This window comes from Thamnophis sirtalis, unplaced genomic scaffold (genome assembly GCF_051295495.1).
Source record: "Thamnophis sirtalis isolate CommonGarterSnake01/CBP01778 unplaced genomic scaffold, rThaSir2_p1.2 scaffold_4, whole genome shotgun sequence".
NCBI lineage: Eukaryota > Metazoa > Chordata > Lepidosauria > Squamata > Natricidae > Thamnophis > Thamnophis sirtalis.
This window is the reverse complement of record NW_028261384.1, coordinates 4,415,661-4,428,176: the sequence shown is the minus strand read 5'-3', so window position 1 is coordinate 4,428,176 and position 12,516 is coordinate 4,415,661. Positions and strand designations below refer to the sequence as shown.

Sequence of the window (12,516 nt, the reverse complement as noted above, 5' to 3'; positions counted from 1 at the left end):
ATTAGAACTCATCGTCTCCTGTGATTGGGCCAAAGTCATCCAGCCTGCTTTTGTGCCTAAGGTGGAACTAGAACTCCCCATCTCTAGATTTCTAGGTCAGCACCTTAACCACTACACTAAACAGTGTCTCCTGCTTCCCTGGGCAGGAAGTAAATCCAAGCAGGACCGAGCTGTTCATGATCCAGGAGGACTACATACATGGGGAGTCTCTCTATTGGGGGGGGGGGGGGGTTTCATGTTTTCCTGGAAAGAACAGGCACCTGGTGGGCTTGCACTTCAGTGCTATAGTTGGGGGGGGGGGAGAGCTCGGTATGCATTGCACCACTTGCTGTGAGCACGACCACACTAGCCATCTTTGGAGCACACCTGAAATTGAAGTTCTTACAGAAATCAGCAGTTTTAGACCTTCAGATGAACTTAACATCTAGGGCAGCTTAGCTTATACCCATCAGTAGGTCCCAAGGCTGAATTTGCTGCCGTGGGTGAGGCTGGGAAACCAGGTTATTTGAAGAGCTACCTCTACCCCTTGTTACATCCACCCAGTCCAGCAGGATGGGAAGGCGGACCCCAAACATCAGGGTTGCCTATCCCACACAAAAAGGCCTTCTTGGCAGTAGCCTCTTTTCTGTGGACCATCATTCCCCCCAAGGAAGAATGGGTCAGTCTATTCTCTGACGCATCAGGAGGCAGGACAAGGAATAATGGGTGGAAACTAATCAAGGAGAGAAGCAACCTAGAACTCAGGAGAAATTTCCTGACAGAACAATTAACCAGTGGAACAACCTGCCACCAGAAGCTGTAAATGCTCCAACATTGGATGCTTTTAAGAAGAGACTGCGCAGCCCATGTGTCTGGAATGGGTAGGCTCTCCTGCTTGAGCAGAGGATTGGAGTAGATGACCTACAAGGTCCCTTCCAACTCTGTTATTCTGATTCCCCACCACCACCACGAGGCTTTTCTGAAAGGCCCTATAAGGTGGTTTTTATCAGTAGGCCTGGGTCTCCCTCAAATTACTATGGAGTTGATCAAGTGGCTAGTTTAATTGCAGAGTGGCTGCCATGGGCTGGGATGAGGAGTTCCTGTACTGTGTAAGAGGTTAACAACTTTGATTTTTTTTTTAAAAACAAATGTGCAGTCTCTTAAATCAAGATGGGCTTCAGGGACGCCCCCCCCCTTTTTTGGCCTTTTTCCATGTGGTTTTTCAGACTTTTGAAAAACGAAATCCAAAGCCTTGGATTTCTTGAACTCTTGCCATTCAAGCACTGAAATTAAACCCTGATTAGGCTTTTTTTTTTTTTTTTAAATGTTGCTTTTTCCCCCAGCTACAGGATTTGAAAAACAATTTGAAAAAAATTGAGGCCAACATTTCCACTGCTAAGCGAGACAGCTGTCAAGGGCGTTTTGCCCCACTTTATGATCTTTCTTGCCACAGATGCTAGGAGAATTGCTATAGTTCTTAAGTGAGTAACACTTAAGGTTGCAATAAGGGGATCATATGACTCGGGACACTGTAACCACTGTATGAGCCAGTTGCCAAGTGTCCAAATTTTGATCACGTGGATACCGCAACAGCCATTAAGTATGAAAACAATGGCAAAAGTCACTTTTTTTCCAATGCCATCATAACATCGAATGAACACTATAAACGAATGGTTGCAAGTCGAGGACTACCTGTTAAAAGTTCTTAACCCGCAAGACAATTGCTTTTTAAATGAAGAGCAGGCAATGTGTGTCTAAAAACCAACAACTGATACTTAAATATTCCTATTTTTAATTGCATTGAAGGAGAAAAAAAAAATCAACAGTACATTTTGTTTCCTAACAAAAAAATTATTTAAACTGATGAAACGGGGAGTGTAGGAAATCCTTCAAATTCTTTTGAACAAGAAACGGGCTGCTTTGAAAATCTGCGAGGGGAGGGTCTTGAATTCCCTCTTGAATTCAAAGTGGCAACCTCATATTCAAGTCACAAATTTGGGGGCCCGAAGCAGTTCCCAAAGAAAATGCTCTGCGCCACCCCGTTATGAAATATGCAGCGCTTCGCATCATAGAAATTTTTAGAAACTCAGGACCGGCACTAACAGATAAGGCGTCGACGTTTGCCTGGACCACTAAATAACAAGAGTGTTATTTCTGCCGTGTTTTTTTTAAAGAACAGTTAACTATCCGATACGAAAATTTGTGTATATCCCGACATTTCTATTTCAAAATGGCATTTTTGTCTGATGAATTCAAACCGAAGAACAGAATTCCGTTGCTCCTAAAAGTTAGTTTTCTGAAATAAATTTACAGCTTGCTATCTTTGCCGATGCTGACTGGCAGATCTGACAGATAGTAGAAAATTAGAACGCTAGCACATTCAGACATGATGAAAACCTGGAATCAGAAGACCGTGGGAGAGGAGGCAACAGAGACAAGGAGAACATCGTTCTTGCTTCTTCACTCGACAGAGAAAGGAGACTCAGTGTGGTCTAAGCATCCCTGGGAGTTCAGACTTCAAAGTTAGCTATCCACACCTGGGTAACGACTGCAAGCGAGCATTAGGCAAAACCGGTCAAGAAACAGGAAGTTAACCCGCTTTTAACTCATGGTATCCAAATAGAGGTGGCATTTTCCAGGCAAGCGATGAATCTAACTCCCAGAAATCATAACCCTGGTGGTGAATGGCTTCTTAGCCAGAATCTTCCTGAACACTACAGATCCAAGATCTTCCTGGATCTGTAGTGTCAATGTTATTGGTGTGTCAAGGTATCAGTGAACCATTAGTTCAGCACTTAAGGCCAATGTTTGAAGCAGGTAGACCGCAGGTGAGATTCCTATAAGATGATTCTCCACAGTTTCATGGTTATCGAGCGAATTTCCTTCGGAGAAAAAACTTAAGAGGCTTAACTCAAAATTCGATTGAACGTCAACCGTATCATCTAGTTTGAAACGAAACTCAGGGCAACACAAAATGATTGCCATAGCAGAGTGTACAAAAAGTTAAGGTTGTGCTGAGTTTAAATAAGGCCCCACTTCTGTTGGCAGCAGTTACTTTCGCCTGGACACTGAGAAGAAAAAAGGAAAAAAAAACGAAAAAAAACGTTGATCCAAGCTACGGACATAGAAACCTTCGGTTAACGCATTAACTGCTATGGTCAACCGTGGGCTCAGCTGTATCTGCTGCTTTCGCTGGGACTTCGGCAATTAGAGTAGCTGCGGTCACTTTCGCTGTCAGACCCGTAAGATCTACAAGGGGAAGACAAAATATACGTCAATAGGGCACACCGGGTGCTCACTTCCACTTTAAGTACAGGTAGTCCTCGACTTACAACAGGTCATTTAGTGACCAAAGTTACAACAGGACTGGGAAAAAAATGACTATTTTTTACACCTACAACCACTGCAGCATTCCCCTTGGTCATGTGATCAAAATTCAGACGCTTGGAACTGACCCATATTTATGACACTTGCAGTGTCCCGGGGTCACGTGATCCCCTTTTGCGACCTTCTGACAAGCAAAGTCAAGGGGGAAGCTGGAATCACGTAACAACTGTGCTACTCACTGAACAACTGCAGTGATTCACTTAACGACTGTGGCAAACAAGGTTGCAAAATGGGGCAAAATTCACTTAAGAAATGTTTCACTTAAGAATAGAAATGTTGGGCTCAATTGTGGTCGTAAATCAAGGACTATCTGTAGAGACTTTTCTACAACCCAAAGATAAAAACTAAGGAAATTTTTCGAGGGTGTCTTCTATCATTTGTCTCTTCAGAACCCCCTCCTCAAATACGGTTTGTTAGGCTGGTACAATCGCGTCATGAAACAAGGCTGTGCAATTATCCCTCCTTCGGCTAGCAAATTTTCAGGATTTGTACCCAAGACTTCTGTCTGAGATAGTGATGTTCCATTTCTTTGCTTTCATTTTGTTGCTAGTTGTTCCTTGAACCCCATCGGCATTGACAAAATCCCCACCAGTCAATTGCAGAAGGCAGCTTGACTTGGAAGAGCTGACATCCTACAAAGAGACTTTTAACCCCGTCAAACAGCCACATCTGCCTATTCCAGGTCCCGAGGGAAAGACTCCAGAGGTAGACAAAAATGCCAAATCCAGCCTGAACATCTGGCTGATTGTGTGGTTCATCATAATATACAGAGTGACAGAAAACAAAAAAGCTAAAGTGTTTGGTGATTTTCAAATTCAAATAGACAGGCAATTACCACTTAACACAGCAAATAGAAGTAGAACGACTGTAGCAAAGGAAAGCAAAGATAGTCCCAATAGGATAGGCTCCTTGGCTGCAACCCCAAAGCAACTGGAGCATCCCTTCAACCCCCATTGGCATTGACACAACCCCCATCAATCAATTTCAAAATAGTTTTAGTTGGAACAGCTGACATCCTTTGACGAGATCTTTAACACCGTCAAACAACAACCTGCTGTATGTCCTTGAAAAGGACTCGAGAGGTGGTATGCCTGTGCGACCTAGCATAATAATTACCGGAGCATCCCTTGAGCCCCATTGGCATTGATAAAATCACCACCAGTCAATTGCAAAAGGCAGCTTGTCTTGGGCACAGCTTACAATCTTGTGACGGTTGACAAAAATGCCAGTTCCAGTTTAAACATCTGGCTGACAGTGCGACTCAGTGTCAGGGAGGAAGGCATGTTGGATACGTTCACTGCCTTGAGTTATTTGTAAAATAATAAAGGCGAGGTACAAAATTTAAAAATGTTAATTTTTAACCTGATAAGTTAAAGCTCCTTTGGGGACCTCCATTAAAAGAAAGCAGAGATCCCGCGAGCAAAAGCGTTTAACAAACACTGGTGTTTGTGTGCAATGTCTGCCAGCCTTTCCAATGACAGTCAAGCTACTAGGAAAAATTTACCTGGAACGTCGGTCGTAGCTACGAGACCGGTGGTAACTGTCACTTCTTCTGCTTCGGCTGCGACTCCGGCTATAGTAACTGTCATAGGTGTAGGATCTGCTTTTGTGAAGGAACCAGAAGCAACAGATTATTTGATTTACAGTGACTTCCACCATTCCTAATTAAAACAAGAATTGTGTGAAAGTACCAACTGCTTTTGTGCAAGATCTCTTACTAATAAAATGGATGAATTAAGGCTACATATTGCAAAGACTAAATGCATCAAGAACTGCTGTGTTTTGCTAATTACAGAAACTTGGCTTCATTCACTCCTTCTGGATGCAGCTGTTGAGCTGGAAGGCTACACAGCTCACCGGCAGGAAGAGGAATAGAGAATCCAGCAAGAGCAAAGGCTCTTTAAGCCTTTATGTGAACAAATCTGGTGGATCAAGATAAAGACTATAGACAGCAGTGGGACAACCAGACATAAGTCATTTTTAACTTTGGTCACTAGGTGAATTGTTGTAAGTCAAGGATTACTTGTACACCTGAATCCTAGTGTATTATTCCTAGATATTTGCGTATTATTCCTAGGGTATTAAAATTAGGAAGGAATGTAAAGGGAGGGCTTGTGCAAGCTTCAAATGTGATTCGGAAGCATGTTAGACTTTGCATAAATATACCCTCTCTCCATTATCTGTTAAAGCAGAATTTTATTTTTCCTCCATTTTTCCATGCATGCCTGAAAGAAAAAAAAAATCCTTCAACATAGTCCTTGATTTACAACCATTTGAATGTCAGCACTGGAAAAAAAGTGACACGACTGTTGCAGCATTCCCATGGTCATGAGATCAAAATTTGGACGCTTGGCAACTGGCATGGTTATACTACAGCTGCACTGTCCCTTTTGCAGAATACTGACAAGAAAAGTCAAGGGGGAAGAATTGTGTTCCTTGCTTAACAACTGCAGCGATTCGTTTAACTGCAATGGAAAGGAACGTAGTAAAATTGGCCAAAACTCACTCCACAACCGTCTCGCTTAGCAATAAGAAATTTTGGACTCAATTGTGGTTGTTAAGTCAAAGACTACCTGTAATTGTTAATAAGGCAATGGTCAGGGTACCCATTTTACAGATTGTTTCACGAAGATGTTTTATGAAAATGACCTCATGTGTCTTACATACCTTGATCGACTCCGGCGAGGGTAAGAATTGCTTCTGGATAGGCTTCGACTGTAAGTGTGACTATTAAAACAAGGGGGTGTGTGGAGGGAGGAAGGTTGGCATAAATTATTTAAAAATTATTTGCATGGACAACTTTCCTAGCGTTTAAATATAGGTATTTAAGTCCGAGAATTCAAACTCTTCCCTTGCTGACAGGAAACTGGTCCCTAAAATAGAGAGAGGGGCTCTGCAGGTTAGCTAGGCTGCAGGTAAAAACGTATCTCTTTCAAGGTGAGCTGAGCTTTAGGGGACACAGTTGTGAAGGTTTGGGGCCAATACAGGTTACAATACAATCCACTTATGACTGGTTGCTTACAGACCATTCGAAGTTATGTCGGGCCTCCCTGAGGATGCTTAGGACCTCTTTCTGAAGTTCCAATGTACTACCCCACACGATCACGTGGCAACTGGCCTGCAACTCTCAGTGGTCATGTGACTACAATTTACAATAGGTTTTTGGGTGTTTTTTGCCAAAAAGTGGCACTTACTTCCGGTTTTTGACAAAAGCAGCCCATAACGAATTATTGGTTTATTGAACAACTATGTTTTGTTCACTTTATGACTGCGGCTTTTGCTTAACAACCACCACCAAAATGATCATAAAAATCGGGCCGGTCACATGGATTTTAGGACTGTCAATACTTACGACCATGCGTAACTTACAACTGTGATGGGCGGGCTCCACTGTAGTTATAAGTCATGGGCTACCTGTAATTTGGAAGTTGTTTGCCACTGCTATATTTTCCTCTTTTTTAAAAAAATTCCCACTCTAATCTTAAACGATTCTTTCCCAGTTCACCTCAACCCCTGATGACTGCACACACGCCGTCCACAAAACACAAGCATTTCACTACAGCGTCGTTCAGTGCTCCTTTCTAAACTTCCCAATACAGCACTTAACAATAGCATTTAGATTTTATATTGTCAGAGCGTGTTTCAGTCCAGGAGCAAGTACAGTCAACAGTGGTTTGTATCAAATAATGGCTTTTATCTACAATAGGAATATATAGTAGGAATACTATACATACACATGCTACAAGCAGCATCTAAAGAAACAGCAATTACAGCAAGGAAGAAACCCAACGAACTATTACACAGGATCTTAAAGGGATAACAGCCAAAGACCCTGATAACTCATTCCTCTCATTGCATCAGCTGGTCAGCTCTTAAATTATCACCTTGACATATATACTGCTTTATAGTTCTTTAAAGCCCTCTCTAAGTAGTTTACAAATGTCAGCATCTTGCCCCCAAACAAACTGGATCCTCATTTTACCGACCTCAGAAATCTGAATCAACCTTGAGCCAGTCGGAGTCAGAACTCCTGACGGTGGGCAGAATTTGCCTGCAATACTGCAATCCAACCACTTTGGTCATCACGGCTCCTATAAATTTCTCCCATCCTTTTCCTTTGAAAGGCAACTTACCTATAACTTCTGCAACTGTCGTAAGAGCTGCTTCGACTTCTTGAGCAACAGTCACTATGCCACCCTCTGCTTGGGCTTCTCGAATAACTCCGGGATCTGTGTATTTAAAAGAAATGGGGGGGGGGGAAATGTATCTGAAAAAAGACACCCCACCTTTACAAATACATTATAACAGACTGTGAATTCCAGTCCTGCCTTAGCCATGAAAGCCAACTAGGTGACTTTAAGCCAAGCATCAAGAGTGCGTGGGTTCTAGTCCTGACTTAGGCACCAAAGCTGTCTGGAAGATTTTGAGCCAGTCACTGGGAAATGGTGAGTTGCAGCTCGCTTTAGTTATGAAAGCCAGATGGGTAACTTTGGGCCAATCACCAAGTCCCAAGATCTAGTCCCACTTTAAGACACAAAACTGGCTGGGTGGCCATGGGCTAATCACCAAGAGACAGTGAATTCGAGTCTTGTCTTAGGCATGAAAGCCATGTGGGAGATTTTGGCCCAATCGCCAGGAGATGGTGAGTTCTAGTTCTATTAAGTTGCCTTAGGCCTGCCACATTCTCTCAGGCAAACACACACCTCACAGGGATGTTGTTGTGGAGAAAACTGGAGGAGGAAACCGTGCTAGCTATGTTGGTTGTCTTGAGTTATTTATAAAAATAATCAAGGCAGGAATTACATGAATGAATGAATGAATGAACGAACTCACCTATATGAGTATTTGGAGCTCCTCGACGGGCTTCGTGAGTGACTGTAAGAGAGCGATCTTGTCCGGTGTCTGGATTTAACATCCGATTTGCTGCGCGAGCGACTCCGACTTCTGGACTCACTGTCCTCTCGCGTCAGAGTATCTTCTTCACTCGAGCTCTCGTGGTTCCGGGGTCTCCGATTCAGGCGCGCCGTCTTTCTGACTTCATCAAACAGGGAGCCTGGCCTAATCTTGTTTTTACTTTTAATCTCGATCCTTAAACCTGGCGGTTTGGGATCGGAGGAGCCGGAAGCCACGTTTTTCATTTCAAAGGAATTGCTGGAGGGCCCTGCGAGCTGCAGATTCCCAGCGCCCTGTAACGGTTTCCACTTGTTGTCCCCAAGACTGCTTGATGCGTTTTCGGAAACGTCCCCTCTCAGCACAGTTTCAACGCTGGTGGCAGCTTTCGGTCTTTCCCTGTCTCGCTCCTGTCTGCCTTCTGGGAGGCCGGCCAGTCGTTTAGGATCAACGGCTTGACTTACACTCTGGGCTGCGGTGCTAATTGACGCCTGGGAGCTTGTGCCGGCTTTAACCTCTTGGAAATTTAACTTCAGGCTTACTGGAGAAAGTTGCAGATCCAATTTTACAGACGAATCACGGTCCGGGGTACAAATCTCCATATCGTCTATCACTCTGGCAGCCTGCTCGTTTCCATTACCCTTCTGAGCTGCAGTGGGACTCTTGGAAACGACGGTGTTTTTAGCTGGATATGGAAGGTGAGTTGAAGAAACAGCTCTTTCCTCACTGCGTTTATTCAGTTGGCTGGTGGATGCAGCCTGATCTGCTCCTCTCTTTGAGAGGACGGGCTCTTTGTGGGACATGCGATCATCCTTCGAATGTTCTTTCATCGTTTTATCGCTTTTGGAATCCGGATCTTTATTTTTGTCTTTGGCTTGCTTTTTGGCATGTTTCTCTTGCACCTCTTTTATTCCAGATTTTCTGACTTCCTCCCCGCCCTCCTCCTCCTCCTCCTCCTCTTCCCCAAATTCTAAAGGAGGCTGCCAATGAAATGTCTCCTTTCGTTTTTCAGCTTTGTGTTTCTTCTCCTTTTTACTTTTGGATTTTTCTTTCGCCTTTTTGGCGTGGACTTTTCGGAAGGATTTTTTGGAGCTTCGCTTCGGCTTCCAGGATTTGTCCAGGGAGTCTGTATCGGAATCGGAGGTCTCGGTTTCTGAAGAGGAAGAAGGGCGTTTGCTCCCTTTTGACGTATCCGGGGCAGGGGCAGATTTGCACTTGCGCTTGGCGGGAGGGGAGGGATCCGTATCCGAGTCCGACGAGGCCTCGCCTTCCTCTTTCGCAGACAAGAGTCTTGAGTTTTCTTTGTCGTTTTGTGTTGCTTCCGTTGAGGAAATTGTTTCGGAGAAGCACTCATCGCTGGTGTAGTTTCTCGTTTTGGCTTTGTGGCCACTTCTAAGAGTCTCACATTTGTCTTTTGAAACCTTTGGCTTGGAACGGTTGCTGTCCTGCCCAGGCCGAGATTTCTCTTCACGCTGATTACAACCTGAATTCCTTTTGTTTTGCTTCCGGGTCGCTTTTTCAGACCTTAATTGTCCTTTTTCTTCTACGGCCTGGGATGGAGTCAGTTTTTCACTTTCAGTCGAGGAATCGATGGAGGACCTGCTTGCACTTCTAGGCTTCGAGTTCACGCCTTTCACGTAGGGGAGAGTGCTTTCCGAACTGCTTTGCCTTTTCTTGGACAGCTCGGAATTCCTGGCGCGGGATCCCAACTTTGTCCGGGTTTTCTGTTGGTCATCATCGCTGAGGGAAAAGTAAGAAGAGGACCCACTGTAGCACGACTGTTCGCTGGGGAACGGATTCCCCGAGCGGGATCTCATGGTGGATCGGGATCTCAAACTGGACGGGCTTCTTGACCTGGAGGAGGACTTGGAGGAGGACCGACTTCGGGAAATCCTGCTTCTAGATTTCCACCAGCTGCCTGAGCTTCGGTTGCTCTGGATTTTGGAGTAACGGCTCCGATCGCTCTCCGAGCTCTTCTGCTGCTTAGGATAGGAAGAGGAGGATCCGGGATCTTGCATGCCCATTAAGCCGTAATTCGCCTGGGCAGGTGGCAGGTGAGTAGTCTTGGCTTTCATTTCCTGAAGACGCTCGTAAGATGGTTTCCATGGTTTTTGCCCCGGTTTCCACCTGGAAGGCGGAGGACTATCGCTCAGTGGGATAACCGGGAGGCTTTCGGCAACCACAGGCTGAATAGCGACTTTATCATTTTGGGGTAACGCTGTCCGTGCTGGTTCAATGGAGACCAGCTTACACTCCTTCAAAGAAGCCGCCGTGTTTTTGGGAGAGCTGGGGACCGTTTTCACCGGCTTCGAGGCGGAACTGGATCTTGACCTGCTCCTTGAATGTGAGGACATCTGAGTGTTTCTTGATCGAGAACTTCGGGAATAAGACCTGGACCGAGATCGGGACCGATACGAGCGAGAATCTCTGCTGGAGAAAGAGGCCGAGTTCTGCTTGTCTCGCTCGGATTTGGACCAGCCTCTTCTAGAAGAATCGTCTTTAGAGGTCAGGGAGGAAGAACGCGACGCTCTTTCCCGGTCACACAATGATTTCGCCCTCCTGGTAGAAGAAGGGGAAGAGTCTACCTCGGTGGATGGAGACCGTTTCTTTTTCGTTTGCTTGTGCTTCTTTAAGTGTTTCTGCTTTTTGGCCTTCTTCTTGTGCTTGGCTTTTTTCTCTTTCCGATGTTTTTTACGGTGGCTGACGTGTGGAGCAGTGCTGAGGTCTGAAAAGCCATTGTGGGACCAGGAACGAGAACGAGGGGACAGACTTCTTTCATCCCACCGTCCTGGGTCGCTCAGCCTAAAAAGGGGGGGGGGGGAAGAATCAAAGTATCTTTGTTTTGGTCTTTGATCAGCTTTTGGAAAAATAAAAAGGATACGCTAAAATAGTTTTTGACACATGGAGGAAGGCCCGGGGGTGGGGGAGTTAACAGGAAACCAACGTATCTAATTAAAAGTTTGGCACAGTTGTACAACCATGTGAAGATATTTTAGCCACCTGATGTGCGAGTTTGGGTTTAGTATTGGGGCCCTCCCATTGCAGTCCTGGTCAAAAGGGCTCAGCAGAGATGATACTACCTGAGACTTCTCAGGAAACAACAACTGAATGAAAAACTGCTGGTGATCAGCTACTGCTGCACCACAAAGAGTATTTTAACTTACTGCCCCTCTGTATGGTTTGCCAATTGCACAACGGCAGATAGGACTCCAGAGGGTCAATGTCATTGCCCAGAGGATCATCGGTTGCCCTCTCCCCTCTTTGGGAGAGCTTTATGGCTCCCGCTGCCTTAAGAAAGTTCAAAACATTCTTAAAGATCCATCTCATCCTGGGCACCCTTCCCCCCCAACTATTACCATCTGGCAGACGGTACGGAACAATAAAAACAAGGGCAAACAGGCTGAAAAACAGCTTCTATCACAGAACAGTGACTATATTGAATTCTACCGTATAGTGCAATGCTAATGCAATATCAGGGGTTTTCAATTCAATTGTATAAAATGTGAAGTATGTGTTTGTGTTTTATTTTTATAGTTATATTGTACACTGAAGATGGACTTTAACTTCGTTGAACGAGCTGCAATGACAATAAAGTAAACTTAAACTTAGCATTTTTGTATTTTTTGTATTTGAAATTTATTTATAGGCCGCCCTTTTCCCTGGGGGGACTCAGGGCGGCTCACAACTAATGGGGAGGGGGATACAAACAATAGCACATAAAAGCAATACATAAGTAAAAATAAAACACAACATTCATACCATTCGGGTGGGGGTGAGTTACATTCTTTAACCCCAGGCCTGATGGGATAGCCAGGTTTTAAGGGCTGTGCGGAAGGTCTGGAGGGTGGTGAGGGTACGAATCTCCACGGGGAGATCGTTCCAAAGGGTCGGAGCTACTACCGAGAAGGCTCTCCTCCGCGTAGTTGCCAGTCGACACTGACTGGCAGATGGGATTCGGAGGAGGCCTAATCTATGAGATCTAATGGGTCGCGAGGAGGTAATTGGCAGAAGGCGGTCTCTCAAGTATCCAGATCCACTACCATGAAGGGCTTTATGGGTGGTAAGTAGCACCTTGAAGCGCACCCGGAGATCAACAGGTAGCCAGCGCAGCTCGCGGAGGATAGGTGCACCCACGATCGCTCGCACGGCCGCATTCTGGACTAGCTGAAGTCGCCGGATGCTCCTCAAGGGCAGCCCCATGTAGAGCACGTTGCAGTATTCCAGCCTAGAGGTCACAAGGGCATGAGTGACTGTTGTGAG

The 12,516-nt window shown here is 45.1% G+C and overlaps 1 protein-coding gene across 5 annotated transcripts in view; it reads right to left on the bottom strand.

Annotated features, from left to right (window-relative positions):
- Positions 1-1,751: 1,751 nt before the first annotated feature.
- The window catches only part of NKTR (natural killer cell triggering receptor), a 44,192-nt gene continuing 33,427 nt past the window's right edge, over positions 1,752-12,516 (bottom strand). For 4 of the 5 annotated variants that reach the window (XM_087712389.1, XM_087712390.1, XM_087712391.1 and 1 more), the window contains 5 exons: positions 8,200-11,058; positions 7,500-7,595; positions 6,034-6,093; positions 4,871-4,969; positions 1,752-3,228 (listed from right to left, as the gene is read on the bottom strand). In XM_087712389.1, coding sequence (XP_087568515.1) covers positions 3,150-3,228; positions 4,871-4,969; positions 6,034-6,093; positions 7,500-7,595; positions 8,200-11,058 — 3,193 coding nt within the window. In that variant the 3' untranslated portion in view covers positions 1,752-3,149. The remainder of the gene's footprint in view (positions 3,229-4,870; positions 4,970-6,033; positions 6,094-7,499; positions 7,596-8,199; positions 11,059-12,516) is intronic. The other variant, XM_014061861.2, reaches the window with a different exon arrangement.